This window comes from Budorcas taxicolor, chromosome 2 (assembly GCF_023091745.1).
Source record: "Budorcas taxicolor isolate Tak-1 chromosome 2, Takin1.1, whole genome shotgun sequence".
Taxonomy (NCBI): Eukaryota; Metazoa; Chordata; class Mammalia; order Artiodactyla; family Bovidae; genus Budorcas; species Budorcas taxicolor.
In genome coordinates this window covers 41,221,341-41,241,025 of record NC_068911.1, presented here as the reverse complement: position 1 = coordinate 41,241,025, position 19,685 = coordinate 41,221,341, and the positions used below count along the sequence as shown (strand labels likewise).

At 54.9% G+C, this 19,685-nt stretch overlaps 1 protein-coding gene across 1 annotated transcript in view; it reads right to left on the bottom strand.

The window, feature by feature from the left end:
- PKD1 (polycystin 1, transient receptor potential channel interacting) overlaps positions 1-6,719 on the bottom strand; it is a 39,007-nt gene extending 32,288 nt beyond the window's left edge. The window contains exon 1 of the mRNA XM_052636334.1: positions 6,505-6,719. Coding sequence (XP_052492294.1) covers positions 6,505-6,719 — 215 coding nt within the window. The remainder of the gene's footprint in view (positions 1-6,504) is intronic.
- Between the last annotated feature and the right edge of the window lie 12,966 nt (positions 6,720-19,685).

Genomic DNA, 19,685 nt, shown 5'->3' with positions numbered 1-19,685 from the left:
CAGCGAGACTGCCGGCACCCAGCCCGCCGGTCAGCCCAGCGCCGGGCCCGGGGCTGCTGCCTCCCCAGACAGCACGGCAGGAACGGGCTGTTTTCGCCCCAGCGCTCGGCGGGCTGGGCCCGACTGGGTTCCCACTGTGGCGCTGGCACAGCAGAATGTTCCGGAAAGGAAAATGCGCATCTCGTCCAAAATGGCTTCCTCACTTGAAACCAAACCCCAGTCGGGGTCCCCCTCGGGAGCCAGGGTCCCCACATGCCCACTCACAGGTGGCACTGCCACTGGCCAGCTGTCATAAGATGCCTCATACCTTCACCACGCTACACATCCACACGGGAAGGTGTGGGACACACAAACATGTAAAACTGAGATGAAACCACTAGAGAAGCGTGCCTGGCATGATGCATCCCACCGGCCACCTGGCTTTGTAGTAAAGGCACCTCTGAGGCCAGACCAGAGGCAGGAGGCCTCTGGACACGGGGCCTCCAGGATTGGGTGCTGAAGAGTGCGTAGGAGCCTGCCTGCCCAAGGTGCACCCATGTGTCTGGTCTGAGCAGCATAGTCACACGTGCGCCAGCAAGGGTGCCCCTCCTCAGGCCTGTGTGCTCTGCAGCAGGACAGGTCCTGGGGCCCAACTCCCGGCCAGCACTTGGGGACCAGTGGTGGACTCTGAGCTCATTCAGAAGGGCCTGGGGGGCCACTCTGGCAGCAGCTAGGATTATGCGGCCACCATCAACCAAGTGCCGTGGGGACACCACACTCCCTCACCTCTGAGGCCCACAACCACACGTCGCATCCACTCACAGTGCCCAAACGCAGGGCAGGCAACCGGAACTCAGAGAGGCTGAGCGACCTGGGCACGGCCACACAGGGAGCAGAGGGGCTGCGGTGGGAGCCAGGTCTGCCCATGCTCCTCCTGGGGGGTCGCTGGGACGGACCAGAGCAGGGACAGCCAAGGGAACTGGGAGGAGGAGGCTGGTGGGCAGGGCCAGGCGAGCAGCTGGGGCTGAGTCAGAGCTCACCTGGTCCCCTTCGAACACACCCCGCCCCCCTTGGGGACACCCTCACTGCCCCCAAACCCCAGGCCCCCGAGTGCAGCTCCAGGGAGAGGCCCTGAGCACACCCAGACCATCTCTCTGCCACAGCCCACCAGCCAGGCGACCCCAGGAAGCGACTCAACCTCAGTTTCCTGGTCTGTAAAATGGAGTCAAGTGCGGTTCCCAGGCCACGGCACCACACTGCCGGACGGAGAGCTCAGCAGAGTCCTGCTCACCGCGGCCAGGCAGGGAGGCCAGGCAGGGAGGCCAGGCAGCAGCAGGAGGGGGGGTGCCCCCCTGGGTACTTTCTTCAGGGGTCTGTTTTTTAATCCACCAACTATACAGGTCACCCTTCCAGAGCATACAGTTCAGTGGTTTTCCGTATACTCTCAGGGCTGGGCAACCACCACCCCTAATTCCAAGACCATTTCACCCCCCCCCCCGGGGGGAAAACCAGCGCGCTTGGCCACCACCCTCAGCCCCAGCCCCACCCTAGCTGCAGACACTCGTCCACTTGTGGCTCCATGGCCTTGCCCATTCTGGACGTTTCACATCAGCACAATCACACAACACGTGGGTTTCTGCATCTGAGTTCTGTCACGGAACACATTTTCAAGGCTCACCCATGTTGCAGCAAGCCTTAGCACCGCATTCTTCCCATGGCTGAACAGTATTTTACAGAGAGGCCACACTCTGTGCACATACCCATCTCCAATACACCCTGGGGCTGTTTCCACCTCTTACATCCTCTGAACAGAGCTGCTGTGGACATTTCAAGTTTTTGTGTGGACGTAGGTTTCGTTTCTCCTGGGTCTACACCGAGGGGCAGAATGGCCGGGCCCTCTACGTTTACTTTTCCGAGGAGCTGCTGGACTGTCTTCCAGGTGTGCCCCATCCCCGCCAGCCGCGGACGAGGATTCTCATCAACACCCGGTATTGTCTGTCTTTTGGGGACAGCCAACCCAGTGGGTGTGAAATGGTATCTCCCTGGAGTTTTGATTTGCGTTTCCCTGAAAGCTAGACACAGCGTCTTTTCACGTGCTTATTGGTCACTGGTGTGTCTCTTTGCAGATTGGTCTGTTCAGATCCTCTGCCCGCTTTTTAGCTTTGAGTCACTGAGTTTTTACGTATTCTAGCTACGAGTCCTTCATCAGACACGACATGACGCGTGTTCCCCGCCCTTCTCCAGGCGTGGCTGTCCTCACTGCTCCGGGCACTGGGAGCGCTCTGCTGTCCGTCCCTTCAGGTCCCCCGTGTCACAGCTGTAGCTGAAGCCTCCCCATTCACCTGCCGCCCTGCCAGGGGCCACAGACAGGAGCGGTGTGTATGTGGCCCCCGGAATGCACAGCCCTGCCGTCCGGCCCTCGCCAGGCAACTTCTGGGACATGCACTTGCAGTCTGCTTCTCCCAGTGCAGGTGGCTCAGGGACCCTGAGGGGGAGACCAGCTCAGCACGCAAGGTGCCTCTGCACCCCAGCCAGCGGTCTTTCTGGAAGACGCCAATCACAACGCTTCTCTCCAGGGTCCTTCAATGCTGCCCCCACTGCCCTCTCTCCAGAGGCCCCACCTGCCGCCCCCCATCACCTGGCACCTCTGAGACTCTGCTAGGCTGTCCACTCTATGTGGGATGCTCTCTCCCAGCACTGGGTGACACCTGCACAAGTGCTGAGCACTGGCTTCAGTGTCACCTGCGCTGGAGATCCCTCCAGGGGCCCCTGCAAAACGGCCTCCTCTCTATCACTGGTGTTACATGCATGCATGTGTAGGAAGCCACATGCATGGCTGCCTACGTGGTGCCTGGCGTTATACACAGGCCAGGCTCACGCCGAGCCCGGGGGTCTCCTCCCCAACGCCCACCTTCCCTGACACCCATGCAGCTCCCCGGGGACTGCATCTCCCAGAGCCCCCCACACCCCCTATCAGTTAGGGGGACATGTGAGGAAGGGCAAGGCCCTGGGTGCCCCCAGCCAATGGCAGACCCCAAGGCCCCAATATCCTACCTAGTCAGCAAAGCAAACCCCTACTGAGTCCCTGCTCCGAGCCTGGTCCTAGACCCAACATCCGTGAGACAGTACAAGGCCCACTTGGTGGTGAGCCCCTGGCCCTCACCCGAGAAGCGGCCGGCTAAAGTCAGCCACACTGGACATGATGGACAGACAGCACCTGGAGCAGTACTGCCCCATCTAGAACTCTCTGCGCCAACCCGGCCAGCAGCCGCTGGTCCTGTGGCTCGAGCACGTGAAATGTGGCTCCCCACCCAACACAGCTCTGCGCCCGACCAGCAGTGTCTGGGAAGGACAGCAAGGGCAGAGGGACACACAGAGACACGACCGCACACCAGGTGCCATGGGAGCCGGTCTCTTCAGTGAGTCACACGAGAGGGAAGAGAGACGGAAGGAGAGCCTGCACACCCGCAGAGATTTAAAAGACATCACCTAGCTGCACTGCTGCTGCATGGACCTTGTTTGGATCCTAATTGGCTCCAGTGAAAACACAGACAACCGCAAATTTGAGCACACCGACATGAAGGGACCAGGGAACTGTGCACTGTTTTGGGTGTGATCGAGGGGTCGCCATACATTTCCAAATGCTACCAGATCAAAAGTAGGATGGCTGGAGTTTGCTTTCAAAAGGGGTGGGGTGAGGGTGGAGCAGCAGGCTAGGCCCCAGGGCAGTGGGTCTGTGAGGTTCATCACGCTCTTCCGCCCACTTCTGTGTAAGTTCAAACTCTCCAGGATAAAAGCTTTAAAAACAGGAGCGCAACCAGCTTTTACTGAGTGACGTCATCCTGTTCACGCTGCCACCTCCCAGCAGCAAGCATCATTTAACCCAAGGAGGCTGGGGTCTCAAAACCCTGGGCCATCCTGCAAGCCCCGAATCCCCCACCAGCCAGCCCTTGTCCCCTCCCAAGTCAGGACACAGCTGTCCTGCGGCACCTCAGGCTGGCCAAGGAGTCTCAAGTGGAGGGGTGCCTGCCCGACGCTGATGACAGAGACGCTGGGCCTGAGTCCCCTAGGCTCAGGCTAGGGGTGACACCCAGGAGGCAGGGCCCCTGGGGCCCCTGGACGTGTACACCCTCCCACAGGGGGCTCCCTGGCATCTTGGACCTCATTCCTGCGCCCTCAGAGAAGGGTCACCTGCCTCCCTCTCTCTGAGGGGGGCACGGTTTGCAGAGTGGACAGACAAGGATGATGTCTGGGGCAGCCCACAGAGAACAGATGGTGGCGAGGGGGGGTGGTTGGGTGGGGGCAGGCCTTAGCATCTGCAGTCAAGGGTCTGGTTTCCCATGGGTTCCTCACCCTGAGCCCTGCAGAAATCTCTGAGGCAGCTTCAGAGTGTCGACTGGAACGTGAAGTCTCCTCGGTTCCCCGAACCCCTCCTCCCGGGCTGCAGGGCCAGCAGCCCTGGAATCCTGCTGGCTCAGGCCAGGCCGCCAGCTCCCTGGATGTCCAGAGGCTAAGTGGACACATGCAAGGCTCAGGCTCCACTGCTGTGCCCGGGAGCCTGCTCCTTGCTGCAGGCCTCTGGCCAACCTACCTGTACCGTTTATTTCCTGGACAGCTCCTGGAGACCAGCCTGCTGCCAGGTGACGAGGAAGCAGGAATAACCCGCAGGAGCTGGGGCCTGACCCCCAGCAGCTCTTGGCCCAACAGAGATGGAGGCAACTTCATTCACAACATCCAGAAACAAGGGCCAGGGGTGGATCCAAAACGATTACGTGGGCACTGGCCACAGACAGGAAGCCCATCTCCCCAGAGACAGCCGTGACGGCAAACACCAGCTGTCAGGGAGCAAGACAACAGCATGGCCCCAAGGCTCCCAGCCGCTGCCCCTGGAGAACCAGTTTCCCCACAACACCCAGCAGAGCCCCAAGGAGGAGCCCTCCAGGAGAAGCACCCGCCCCTGCTCTGCCTTCAACATCCAAACTCGCCTGAACACAGACCACAAGGGTCCCCCTAAAAAGAGGCAGCCACACACTGGAGTCGCCCAGGGATTGTTACAAAATCAAATTCAAGGTTTAATAAGCCTGGGGATGTTGAACCCCCCAGCCCCCCCGCCCAAGGGATTCCAGCGTGCAGCCAGGGAGCCGAGGAGTCCTGGCTGAGATGTCTGGAAACACCCAGACGGGGCCGTGAGGATGTGTATCACAGGCTGGGAGACTGTCCCCAGCTCTGGGGTCAACTGTCTGAAAATCTCAGTTCCCCACACCCTTTTCAATCTAATGCTGCCTCTGCCAGGCATCGGCTGTTACTGGTCACTTGTGCTTGGACAAAGCACATCATTGTCACCTCCGGCCTGTGTTCCCATCTGTACAATGGGCATCTCTGCTGCACCTCACCTCAGAGGGTCAGGCTGAGGGTTAAGCGTGACAATTCACAATTGCACCTTGACACAGGCCGAGGCTGGAGGTGAGCTCTCCATAAAGACTGCGTGTTATTATTTCCTCCAAAATGCAAACCGGAGGATGACTTTTCAGCGTTTTAAACCCCTCCACGGCAATCAGTCACCCACTGTTCCCAGGATAACATCAGAGCGCTGAACAGCGCAAATGAGGCCCGCGAGGACCCTAACCCACTTCCCATCCTGCCCTCAGTCCCCCTACAGCGGCCACAATGGTGGTGTACCCTACACCCGTGCTCCACGAAGTCCAGCCCCTTGGTCTTCCCCTTCCACTTCAAGCATCAGGCCAATTCTAAGCATCCATCAAGAGCTCTCCAGGGCCTGGCCAAGCCCAGCTGCCTCCTCCTGGACTCCCAGGTGCTGGGTATCGCCCCAGGCCAAGCCGCATCCTATTAGTCTCTAATCCAGTACTCTTGCCTGGAGAATCCCATGGATGGAGGAGCCCGGAGGGCTGCAGTCCACGGGGTCGCTGAGGGTCGGACACGACTGAGCGACTTCACTTTCACTTTTCACTTTCATGCATTGGAGAAGGAAATGGCAACCCACTCCAGTGTTCTTGCCTGGAGAATCCCAGGGACGGGGAAGCCTGGTGGGCTTCCGTCTATGATGTCGCACAGAGTCGGACAAGACTGAAGTGACTTAGCAGCAGCAGCAATGTTGAAGTGCGTGTGGGAGACAGCCCCGCCCCGCCCCGCCCCAGCCCACGGGCCCCGGTCCGCTGGCGTTCGCGGGGCCCCTCCGGGCGCGCGGTCTCCGCCTGCACAAAATCCGGGATTTTCCTATTTCCCTCTGGCTGAGGCCAGGCGGGCTGAGAGCCGGCCGTGGGCCCAGGTTTTCCTTATTTAGTCGGGCCGCCCTCACTACGCTGGAGCCTCGCCCTGGGAGAGGCCTGGCCCGCACCCCGTTTCCCCTTCTGGAGGCCGGGGACGCGCCCACGCCCTGCGAAGGCCGCCAGGCCGGCGGCCTGCCCGGCCGGCCTCTCCCCGGAGGGTGCAGGCGCCCCGCGCCCCGACAGGCCGCCGGGCGCCATGGCAACCACCGGGCCCGCGCGACGGGCGCGCGTTACTCACAGCGCGGTGGCGTCCGCGGGGATGCGCAGCGCGGGCCCGAGCGTCCGCAGCCCCTGGCCTGAGCAGTTGACGAGGCAGGCGGCGCCGGGCGCCGGGCCGCAGAGGCAGGGGGGCGCGCACGGCCCGCAGCCGCGCCCGGGGACCCCCGCCAGCGCCCCGAGCCACAGGCCCAGGCCCAAGGCGAGCACCAGGCGGGCGGGCGCGGCGGGCGGCATCCTCAGGGCAGCGCAAGCATGGCCCCGGCCCGCTCCCGAGGGCCCGAGCGCCCCCGGCCCCGGCGGCCGCGGCTCAGGCGGAGCCCCCGCACGGCATGGCTTGCAGCGGGACTGTATCCAGCGGCGGCCGCGGCCTGTCTGCCTGCGCGACAGACTCTCGGCGCTCGGGGCCGGCCGGGTCCTCTGCCGCCCGCTCGCGCGCTGGCGCTGCAGTGCGGCCCGGCCGCGGGCTCCTCCTCCTCCCGGCCCGGCGCGGGGCGGGGCGCCCTCAGGCCACGCCCCCGCGCCGCAGAGTCGGGAGCGGCTCAGGGAGGGTGCCGGGGCGGGGCTTCAGGAGGCTCCGCCCCTCGCGGGGTAGTGGGCGATGGGCAGTGCTAGGTGGGCCTGGCGTCTTGAGCTCCGCCCTTCGCTCCAGGCCTTAGGCCCGGCCCCCGGCTCTGGTCCCCAAGAAGCGCAAGCCGCTGGTCCCCAAGAAGCGCAATCCGCTGCTCCCGGCTCTCGGGTCTCCTCGCTGCGTGCGCCTCCCAGCCCTCAGGGTCCGGGAGCAGTTACAGCAGCACTGAAAACAGCAGCCTGCACCTCAGAGGCCCGGCTATGCGCGCTCATCCGCTCCTAGCGCCTCTGTACCCCTCCACCACTGCGGTTTCCCGAGGGCTTGGCACACAGTAGGCACTCAATAAATGCGCATCGCTTTTCGGTGCTGTGATTCTGCCAAGGGAGCTTTTGTTCCTCTCTGTGCTCAGGACATAATTATGAAACTAACGCATGTGGTGGGATGAATCCAAACCGAGCATCGTGGATGAATCCTGAAAATATGTTAGAAGTCAGACACAAAGGACAACATATTATACGATTCCATTTATTTAAAAGTGTTCAAAATAGGCAAGAAGTAGATTAGTGGCTCCCTGGACTGGAGGGAGAGGAAATGGGGAGCGACTGCTAATGACTATGGGGTTCCTTTTGGAGATGATAAGAGGTTCTGGAGTTAGCTAGTGGTGATGGTTGCAGAGCCTTGCAAATTCACTAAAATCACTGAACTGTGCTCTTAAAAGGGTGAATTTTATGGTATGTGAATCAACTTTTAAAATAAAGAAAAAATAAAATTGCTGGACCATTCGGTCATGAGTGGATACCTGACCCAAGCTGGTCAATTAAGTCCCTCCACAAGAGCCTGGACAGAGTAGACACAGGGAGGGGGTCCCCAGACTGCCCTGGGGGCAAGGCCTCTGTCCCACTTAAGCCCCTGTCCCACTGTCCTGAGACTTGGGGTCAGGCTGTGTCTGGAGACTTCCCAGCTCCCTCCGTCTGCTCCGTCTTAAGCTAGCTGGCAGCCTCAACTGAATCCACAGGTGCTAGGCCCAGGTCCTGAGGCCACTTTCTGGGGAAGTCCCGGTAAGACCACCGTGTGGGCACACTGAAACTCTGCTATTCCCTGGGAGGTGAAATGGCACAGGTACCTCCCTTTCTCAAGTGGGCCATGGCATAGCAAACCTGTTTTAGGACTGGCAGAGGGTCACACCCAGGAAAGACCCAAGGAAGAACAGGTTCCCGGCTCAGGCCCCAGCGGGAGATGAACAGGGCACAGCCTGCCAGCCTCACAGGCCCACGACCCAGGAGCAGGCAGAGGCTCTGGAGGGTAGGGGAAGCAGATGGTCCTGCTCCAGCAGTGGGGTCCATTCTCAAGACAGTTCTCACAACCCACTTTGTCCCCAAATCAGTACCTTAGAGCAGTTTTGGGGAGGAGCTTCCATCCTAACAGGGAGGGATCGTGAAGCCAACAGACCTCTTGGGCCTTGGGGACCTTTTGACATAGAGTCACAGAGGGAGTGCTTGGTGATCGCACTTGGAAGCACTGGCATGGAGGCTGAGCCACGGTGGGCTCGATGATACGAAGCAAGGTGAGGGGAGGAGGCCCAAGTGGGGAACAGTCTCAGGTCTGGCTGGGGGCAGGGGAGGAGGAGGAGGCTCAGATGGTGCCCTACCTGGGGGCAAGTGTCGGAATGGGTGGAGAGACTGTTGTCTGGGGCCTGGTGTTGGGGTGGGCAGGGAGAAGAGATGTAGGGGAAAAGGTGAGGAGGGGCTTCTGGACAGATGGGGCTGGGGCCACTGGAGAAGGTGTCCAGAGTGCAGCTGGAGGTGGGGTGTGAAGCTGGAAGAGGGATGATGAGCACACCTGGGGCAGGTGGGAGAATCCAGAGGCAGAGAATCCCAACCTGGAGTTGGAGAGGGGGAAACCTCGGAGGGAGTCTAAGTGAGAGAGCCAGAGAAGCAGAAGGAAACTGAGGCCCCCTGTGAGGCAGCTGGGGGAAGAGCTCCAGGGGAGAAGCTAACAGGGGCTTGTGCTGCAGAAACAGAGCAGGGCTGGGTGGGTGCAGCTGTCAGTCCCTCGCTGTTCCCCCTGCACCTCCACGTGGGGCTTCCAGGACCCTCTGCAGCCTCGCACCTCCTGGCCTTGCCCCATGTTCTTCCCTTGGCTTGGAATGCATTTCTGTCCCACCCCCTTGCAGACTCAGTGGAGGTGACTCCTCCTCCAGGAAGCCTCCCCAGCCCCCATCTCATGCTCACTCACATCACACAGCCATTCAGGGGCCACAAGCATTTGTCTCCGAGCTTATCCTACAGGACAGACCTCCCCAGGGTCACCCGATGCCTCCTCCACCTTGCTGTGTTGCTGCAGGAAACTGAAGGTGCTGTGTTCACCGTGACCTTTGCTGAGGGCACTCTGAGTGAAGGGGACGGCAGGAAGGGAGACACAGGATGTTAGCAAGTGAGCGGGTGTAGACACGGCTTGTTTCCCTGTTTCTAGAAGCTTAGATATGAAAGGAAAGGGAGGCAAGGAACAGGAGAAGGACACAGAGCGAGAGCCAAGGTTTTCTCTTAATGCGGGAGAGACTTGAACCAATTTCCAGGCTAAGGGGAGAGTACCAACAGAGCGGGAGCAATACACCGCAGAGAAAGAGAGAGTGTGTGTGCACAGGAAATGGAAGGGTTAGTGGCGAGAACTTCCTGAGAGACTGGAGGGAGGAAACCCACATCTTTCACCTCTCCACCCACTCACTGACGGCCTTATTCTGTCACCTCTTCAGGACTCTAGGAGTTGGGTTCTATTACTATTCCTCTTATTAAATGAGGTAACTAAAACACAGAGAGGTTAAGAAATTTGCCCAGTCACACAGCAAGTAAGTGGAAGGACTGAGATTACTTTTCAAATGTTTCAAAGTTTTTAAATTCCAGTCAAATGAGCAACAGTTAAGATTCAAGGATTCAAGATGAGGGAAGATACACCCATAAGAAAGAGTGATGCAAAATAAGCAAAACAGATTAACCAAGTCTAAAGAACTGCTTAAATGTCATTGTGGAATATATGCAATTGATGGAAAAGGATTTCTGAAAGAGAAAAAAAATTATATATATATACGTTTGTGTGTGTAAAAGTCTCTCAGTCGTGTCTGACTCTCTTTGCGACCCCTTGGACTGTAGACTGCCAGGCTCCTCTGTCTATGGAATTCTCCAGGCAAGAAGTGGGTAGCTGTTCCCTGCTCCCGGGGAATCTTCCCAACCCAGGGATTGAACCCAGGTGTCCCACATTACAGGCAGATTCTTTACCATCTGAGCCACCAGGGAAGCCCATATATATATATATAGTCTGGTTGATTTTTTGCCACCAGGGCATGTGGTATTTTAGTTCCCTGACCAGGGATCAAATTTGAAACCCCTGCATTGGAAGCAGGGAGTCCTTATTTAAACTTTATTTATTCAGGCTGGGCTGGGTCTTATTTGTGGCTTACAGGATCTTCACTGCACTTCTTAGTTGCCCCACGCATGTGGGATCTAGTGCCCTGACCAGAGATCAATCCTGGGCCCCCTGCCTTGGAAGAGCAGAGTCTTAACTGCTAGATTACCAGGGAAGTTCCCTGGAAAGGCATGTATAAAGAAGAAAATTAATTATCTGGAGATGAAATTCTACACTATTTCAACAAACCACTTGGTGAGTCAGAGGAAATGAAATGTGCCAAAGATCCTCCCTGATTCAGGGAGGGGGACATTGGAGAAATGTTTCTTTTTTAAAATTAATTAATTATGGCTGCATTGCGTCTTCACTGCGGCAAGCAAACTTTCTCTAGTTGCTGCGAGCGGGGACTACTCTTTGTTGTGGTATGCCAGCTTATTGTGGTGGTTTCTCTTGTGTGGAGCACAGGCTCTAGGTACTCAGGCTTCAGTAGTTGTGGCCCACAGGCTTAGTTGCTCCGTGGAATGTGGAATATTCCCGGACCAGGGATCAAACCCATTACCAGGCGAATTCTTATCCACTGTGCCACCAGAGAAGTCCAAGAAATGTCTAATTCTTGATAAAATATAGATTTAAATGCTTTTTATTAATAGTTAATGATAACTATTAGTTTAAAATAAAGGGGGAAACTAGAAGTGAGGGGAAAGAAACAAGAAAACCTGATTGGTGCAGGAAGGAAAGAATTAAAAAAAGAAACAGTGGATTAGTGTATTAACCAGAACACAAAAGAAGACCAAGCATATGGGTGAACATTATAAATATAAATGAGTTAAATTCCCTTGATAAAGAGCAAAGATTTTCATAAGAAGACACACTCAGTCAGGTAAATGTTGTTTACAGAGACACAGCTAAGACAAACAACCTAGAAGGCTGAGAGTGAAGAAATAGAAAATGAAGACACAAAGAGGGTGGAGTGGCAGGATTAATACTAGGAAAATAAAACCTAAAGTGAAAGACAGTAAATGAGAAATGAGTCCAATTTTTTTTGCACTAATTAAAGATACAATCTATGTAGAACATACAATGAACCGTTGTGTTCCTGAAAAAAGAACATCAGCAAACACAGCTAAACTTAAAAATTCACAAAATCATTGTGGAAGACTTTTTACACCTTCCTTTGAACTGTACAAATCAAGTGAACAATTTTTTTAAGTTCATTAACAATATGGAGAGTTTGAACCACACGGTTAATAAGTTCTAGTTTATGTAACAGGACTTTGCCAAGGATCTGGGAAAGATTAGGCAATTAAGTGGCCTTAGGAAACACTGCCCCCTAGAGGTGCTCTGGGTCCTTTCATCTGCTAACCACATGAGTCTAGCTCACAGCAGGGGCTTCCCCAAACCCACCTTAACCCAGGGATGCTCACCTGGGTAAAAGCCTGAAGAGCCATTCACTGAGGGTCTGGGACAAGGGTGGACATCCTGATGACTCAGGTAATTGAAAGGTAAATGTGGAAGGGGTGGATATCTCCATTATATTAATTGCAGTGATGGTTTCATGGGTGTACACTTATGTCAAAACTAATCAAACTGCACACTTTGAAAATGTGCAGTTATTGGATGTGTTAGACATTCATAAAGTTGTTTCTTACATATTTAAATGCTCACAGTGACAAAAAGCAGGTCAGTGGTGGCCAGGAGCTAGGGGTGGAAGGAGGGCATTACAGCAAAGGGACATGAGGAAATTTTGGAGGTGACAAAAATGTTTTATATCAGGAGTATGATGATGCTTAAATGATATTTGTCAAAACTCACCGGACTGTTTAGTTAAAATTGATGAATGTCAGTATACAGAAGGGCTTCTCTGGTGGCTCAGTGGTAGAGAATCCACTTGCCAGTGCAGGAGACATGGGTTCAATCCCTGGGTCAGGAAAATCCCTTGGAGAAAGAAATGGCAACCCACTCCTGTGAGTTGCCTGGAAAATCCCATGGACAGAGGGACTTGGCAGGCTACAGTCCATGGGATCACAAGAGTCAGATATGGCTGAGGAACTAAACCAACAGGTGTACATAAATTATGCCCCAATAAACCTGATATTTAAAAATCTTACCATTTAGAAATTGAAATACCCTCTTTTCAATCTTTTAACTTTTAGTAATTTAAAATCAAGATTAAAATCAGATTATCTATAGACATGACTAGTAATGAGCACACATCTTACCAAATCTGTGGTACGCAGTTACATATGGAGAGAAACTGATAACATTACTTTTTTAAATTGATGATCATGGAATATCAAACTAGTATATAAGTTAAACATCCTTGTCAACATTCTAGAAAAACAACTATAAAATAAACCAAAGCAAAGTAGAAGGAAGGAAATTAGAAACTTAAGAGTATCAGTCAGCTATTTTAAAAAGAAAAAGTAGAGACTGCCCTGGTGATCCTGTGGTTAAGACTTTGCCTTCCACTGCAGGGTGTATGGGTTTGATCCTTAGTCAGGGAGTTAGGATCTTACATGCCTCTTGGCCAAAAAAAAACACCCCAAAACATTAAAAAAAAAAAAAGAAGCAATAATGTAACAAATTCAATAAAGACTTTAAAAAAATGGTCCATATTAAAAAATCTTAAAAAAAATAAAGAAAGTAGAGGGACTTCCCTGGTAGTACACGCGCAGGACACAGCTTCCGTCTCTGCTGCAGGGCAACCAAGCCTGTGTGCCACAACTGGTAGCGCCTTTGCCTAGAGCCCGTGCTCCACAGGGGAAGCCGCTGCTACGAGAAGCCCATGCACCTCGACAAAGGGTAGCCCCGGCTTGCCACAACTAGAGAAAACCCTTGCGCAGCAATAAACACCCAGGACACCCAAAAGTCAAGCAGTAAAATAAAAGAAAGTCGAATTGATTAATAACATCAAGAGCTATGTTTAATAAGCAAGGCTATTAAGGTTCTTTTTTAAACCTCCTGGCAAGTATAGCCGAAAGAGAGATGAAAATAAAATATAGCACGTTAAGATTAAGAATGAAGGTTTATTCACAGAAATAAAGAATGAAAAATTATGAGATTATGTGCAATTTTTCTATCTAAAAACGTTTTGTCTAAAAACATGTTGAAATAATATAAACTATAAAAACTGACTCAAGAAAAAATAAAAAATTAACATCCAAGTAAGAAATTGAAAATATATCAGAGCCTTGCCAGGAAAAGACACTTAGATCTTTTTTTTTTTCCTTAATTAAAAAAACATTTTTTTGGCCACACCCTGCAGTATGTGGGATTTTAGTTTCCGGATAGAACTCCTACACAGGGCAGTCCCTAGTCCAGCTCTTTTAATGGGAAAGTCCTATCAAACGTGGAAAGATCAGGTAGTCGTGATTTTATTTATACTCTTAGAGAATAAGGATCACATCTCAATGTAATTTATGCATGCTTATGCATAAATATGAAATGTGCTTAGTAAACATAATTTGGATACCTAAAAAAACTGGGACAAAGATAAGATAGAAAAAGAAATCCGTAATCCAGTGACTTTTTTTTAGGTTTGCTCAGTCACAGAAACCTTGTTTCAAAGTCCCAAAATAAAAACTTGAATGGCCCTGTTTCAGCTGAATGAAGGATCCCAAAGACATCAAGGTCCTAATCCCCAGAAGGTATGAAGACCACCTCATAGGACAAAAGCTAACGCAGATGTGACTAAATGAACGATCGAGATGGGGAATGACCCTGGACTATCCAGGTGGAACTTAAATGTATTGTAATCACAAATGTCCTTGTAAGAAGTTTCGATGGCAGAAGAGAAGGCCAGGTGCCTGTGGAAGTGGAAACTGGAGTGATGTGGCCACAAGCCAAGAAAAGCTGGAGACCACCAGAAGCTGAAGAGTCGGGGACTCTGCCCTGGAGCCCCCAGAGGAACCCGCCTTGCTGACACCTTGACTTCAGTCCCACGAGGCTCATTTCACACTTCTGGCCTCCAAAGCACAGGATGGCCAAGCTGAGTTGCTTTGTGCTGGTGTGTCTGTGGGAATTTGTTACAGCCACTGTAAGGAACTCACCCAGGAGCCGTTACCAAAGCTACAGTGGTTAACCCTGAAGGACATAATCTGTTGGAGGGAGAGACATTTTTAGAGGGGCTGTGCTGGGTCTTCCGGAGAAGGCAATGGCACCCCACTCCAGTACTCTTGCCTGGAAAATCCCATGGACGGAGGAGCCTGGTGGGCTGCAGTCCATGGGGTTGCGAAGAGTCGGACAGGACTGAGCGACTTCACTTTCACTTTTCACTTTCATGCATTGGAGAAGGAAATGGCAACCCACTCCAGTGTTCTTGCCTGGAGAATCCCAGGGACGGAAGAGCCTGGTGGGCTGCCATTCTTGGGGTTGCACAGAGTCAGACACAACTGAAGCGGCTTAGCAGCAGCAGCAGCAGCTGGGTCTTCACTGTGGCACACAGGTTTAGTTGCCCCGAGGCATGTGGGATCTTACTTCCATGACCAGGAATCAAACCCGAGTCCCCTGCATTGGAAGGCAGATTCTTAACCACTGGCCCACCAGGGAAGTCCTAGAGCAAGGACTTTTACTCTTGCCTTTCCCTTTTGTGCGGCTGACGTGCCTGCAAAACTCATATATATATTATTTTTATAATTAAGAAAAAAGAAGAGATGAGGCAAGTGAAGAGCTTGGCCCACTCCAGGGGCAGCCAGCTGCAGACTTCAGTGGTTGTCATGGTTACACGGGGTTCATTTTAGTCATTCCCACCGACACTGAGGCCTCCCCTGCCAGGAGGCCACGTGTGGCACTCAGGAGCCATGCGACAGCTGGGGGTGCTCTGAGCCCAGAGGTCTCACCCACCTGGGGCCTCAGTGCAAGGGCTGGATCAGAGCGAGGCCTCCCCCACACTCTCCACACTGTGACTGGCATGCTTTTTGTCTTGAGACTGCCAAGGGCAGCCAGATGCCAGTTCCTGAGCAGCCATGGGAAGCAAGGACAGGGGGCGGACCTCACAGCCACACCTGCAAGGGAACAATGCTGTGTTCCAAACACCCCCCCCCGTGTCGGTCCTTCTCCCCGCAGGCAGGGATGGACATGCACTCCTTATACCCGTTGGGCCTCATGGAAGCAGATGGCAGGGCACATGGCGTGTCTTCTTGGCACGGGTCACGCAGTGTGGCCCCTGTGCACCAGGGCTTCGGGGGCGGCAGGGGGTGGGGAGGGCTCCTCTGACACCAGCCGCTTCCTTAGGTGACTCCTCAGTCACATCTGTGCTGTTGCAGCTCCTCTCCGACGTCTCCATGGCAACATTCATGCGGATCTCATGGAACATAAGGTGTCTGAGCTGGAAGGGACCTCGAAGACCAGCTCCTCCCACCTCCTCAGCTCACAGAGAGGAGGGGGTGCTCAGAGAGTGTGCGCCACATACCTGAGGGGGGCGGTCAGTGGGTGCCACACACCCAGCAGGGCCCCTGCCTTCGGGCACCACTCCCAGCCAGGGTCCCTCTCCCTGAGATTGCAAACTGTTGAATTCTGCAGGACTGTCTTCTTGAGAGGTATTCTGGGGGCTCTGCCCCTCCCCTCTGGCTAAAGGAGCATGAAGTCCAGCCTCCCTCTGTTCTGCTCAGTCCTGGGCTGACCCTCCAGTGTGTGGTGAGGGCAGGAGTGGGCAGGACAGACACTGTCCTCAGGAACCTCACTGACTGGTGCGGGGGCAGCATAGTCCCCCAGGAACCACTGGAGAGCAAATGTGAGTGTCTATGTGCCTGTACAAGACTCGGGGCGGGAGAAGCCCAGGAAGTCTGCTCGGAGGAGGAGGATCCAAGCAGAGCCTGGAAAGGTCAGGGAGGACTCTCATTCCTGCCTAAGGCTACCTGGCTTGAGGGCCACACCCTGTAGCTGAACAGTAAGCCAGAGTGCTTGGAAAATCAGGGACCAGAGAAAGACTGCCCGAAGCCATCAGTTCCAGAGGGTTCTCATGGCTGGGCAGCCACAGCGCACATCACTCCAGGACTAGGGGGTCAGACATGTGGATGGGCAAGTCAGAAGGCAGAATGCAGGAGCTGAAGTCCCCAGACAAGGGGACCAGGGGTCCAGGCTGGCAGAGGGTGCTGGAGAGAGGGTCCAGGAGAGGCGCCTGGGGTGGTTCCATCCATTTGCTGGGATGTGGAACTGTGCAGCCCCTCCCGCCCAGCAGTGAAAGTGAAAGTTGCTAAGCCGTGTCTGACTTTTTGCAACCCTATGGACTATACAGTCCATGGAATTCTCCAGGCCAGAATACTGGAGTGGGTAGCCTTTCCCTTCTCCAGGGGATCTTCCAACCCAGGGATCCAACCCAGGTCTCCCGCATTGCAGGCGGATTCTTTACCAGCTGAGTCACAAGGGAAGCCCAAGAATACTGGAGTGGGTAGCTTATCCCTTCTCCAGCAGCTCTTCCCAACCCAGGAATCGAACCGGGGTCTCCTGCATTGCAGGCGGATTCTGTATCAGGCAGGGCCAGCCCTAAGCCAGAAGTGCCGAGCGCTGGTAGGTGTCCCCTCCCCAGGGAGACACAGCCCTCATCCTCACCTCTACCTCAGCCCCAGGGCTCATTTCAGCTCCAACCCCCACCTCGGGGACCTAGCCTGCCTTGGGGAGGTCTCTCCAGGTCTGAAGATCCCCAGCTCCAACCAGAGCCACCCTGCTGACCTTTCCCACCACAGGGCCCACTTCTCCCGTTGCTGGGTGCCCAAGTCCAGGGCTGTGCGACAGACAACTCCATGTGCTCAGCGTCTGCAGTGAGGGCGGGCTCACCTCCTCTCCCTGGGACCTGCCAGAGTGTCTTCTTGGCTCACAAGGCTGGCAAGTGAGGTCCTCTCCACCTGGGCTTCTCTGCCAGGTCACTCGAGTTTTCTCACAGGGGGGCAGCTGGGTCCCAAGAAAGCGTGTGTGAGGAGACAGGAAAGGAGAGCTGCCAGCCTGGAGGGCATGGTCCAGAAATAAGCTCAGGGTCACTTGCATTGGTCACCGCAGTCACAGACAGCTGCCATAGACCCTCCCCTCACTGGGAAGAGCAGCAAAGGGCTTGTCATCTTGAGTCTAGCCGGGCACCCCGCAGGGTCTTGGATTCTTTCTTGCCTCCCCTCCAGGCCTGCAGACTCTGTCTCCCCTCTGTCCTCATTAGCCCTCCCTGGGCTCCTGCAATCCCCTCAAACTCACCGCCCTGTCCACACGCTGCGCCACCCAGCTCCCCCTGGCCACACCCACTATTCCTTTAGCAGCACCCTCTTTCTGTTGCTCTCAGAAACCACCCATGGCTCCCTACTTCCCACCGAACAACTTCCAAGCTCCTAGGAAAAACATTTAAACTCACCTTCCAATCTAGCCCCCTCCTTTGTCACCTATCGAATCAGCTCTCATTTCTTCCAAGCAATTGGACCACACTTCGGCCTCTTCTGCTCAAAGTGCCCACCTCCCAGCTCTCTGAATCTACACATACTCCCTCCACCTGGCAAGTTTCTCTGTCGCCACTAGTATTGGACTCCTGCTCAATCTTCAAAGACCGGTGCAAATGCCCCCCCTCCACAAGCTCTTGCTCTCACAAGGTCTTGCTCTCACTACGCAACACACTAGAGTTACTCTTCTTGCCTTTGGAGGCATGTTCTCCCTCAAATCCATGTTGCCAACGACGTGTCCTCTTGAAATGGGGCCCACATTTCTAGCTCATACTTCTTTCACCAATTTCATAACTGTTTATTGAGGCCTGGAGCTGGCTGCCAGGGATATGACAGTGACCAAGACAAGCTGCTTCCTGTGCCCAGAGAGCTTACATCCCAGAGAGTGAGACAGATGGCAAACAGGAACCAAAAGACACAATGATCAAAGATTAGGAGAACTGCAGGAAGGCAGGGAAGGCAGAGGGGGCCTGCAAGCCAGGGACTCAGAATTCCCTCTTTTGAAGAGAAACCAGAGACCTGAATTTTCACATACTCTCCCAATTTTAAAGGTCGCAGGGTCAAGTCTTTCTCCACTGCCTTCAGTCCCCTCCGCCCCTAGCTTCCCACTCTTTCTGGATTGCCAGCCTCCTCTCTTCTGTTTACCCTGCCAGCAGCCACCCCTCTCCCCCCAACTCAGGACACCTCATCTGTAGCCCCAGCCCTAAGGCACTCAAACCTCTGGTGCTTCCTATGCCTTGGCAGCAGCTGGCAGGAAGAGGCAGAGGGCCCATGGACTAGGATGCCAGGGTCAGTGGGCACCGCCATGCTGAGACCCTGGGCCAGCCTCATGGGAGTGAGATACCTGGAGTCCCCAGGGCCACAGCTGTGGGAACCCAACACCCCAAACTCAGGCCTCACCAACCACACGTCTGGGCACTGACCTGGAAGAACTGGGGAACCAGAGGAGCAAGACAGGCAAGGAGGTCAGGGGGCCCTCAGGTGGGTCCCCAGCTCTGACGGGGCCCTGAAGGATGGGTCTTTCTCCAGGGAACCTCTAGGCAAGCCCTGCTTTATGCTCTCAGGAGCCAGTTCCCACATAGATATCCTAGCTCTGCAGCTTCCTGCCTGGTGACTAGACCGCTCCCTTCCTGGTCCTTCTCCCCCCACCCCTCCTGCCAACCCCCAGCCTTTGTTTCCCATCTGATCGTCAGAGCACCAGAGCAGCACCCACCTGAACCTAGCACATGATGGCACTCAGTGCAGGGCAGCTTTGCCCCAACCCTCTCATGCAGGGCCCTGCCAGGTCTCTCGAGGAATCGCTTGGCTGGGTGGCATCCTTCAATCTGTGTTTGCCCAGACCTCTGAGCCCCAGAGGCAGCGTCTGCCCGTTGTGATTTTTTGGACTCTGGGCGTTGCCAGCTGAGAGGGCTCAGGCCTCTGAAGGGCCCAGGGTCCCAGTGACAGTGGTCACGTCTCAGGACAGAGAAGTGCAGAGCAGGGAACTGCCTTTTGTCTGCACCTGCTGCCTGCAAGCCCTGGGAGAAGGGCATGTCGGCTCACCACTCCCAGGATTCCAGGACCAACTCAGCCTCATCCTCAAAACTTGGAGCATCTTGGGTGGCAGTTCTGGGACAGAGGTGCCAGGCCCTGCAGAGGGGTCTGCCAGGACCCAGAGGGGGGTTTGGACTGTCAGCACTTGAAAGCACTGGAAAGCCCAGGAGCCAGGCACAGCCTGGCCTCCCACCTTCTTCACCTCCCGGGTCCCTAAGGGGAGAGCCCTAGGGGAGTGGATGCTCAGAGGGCCTGCCACTGGCTGTGACACTGACTTCCCCTTTC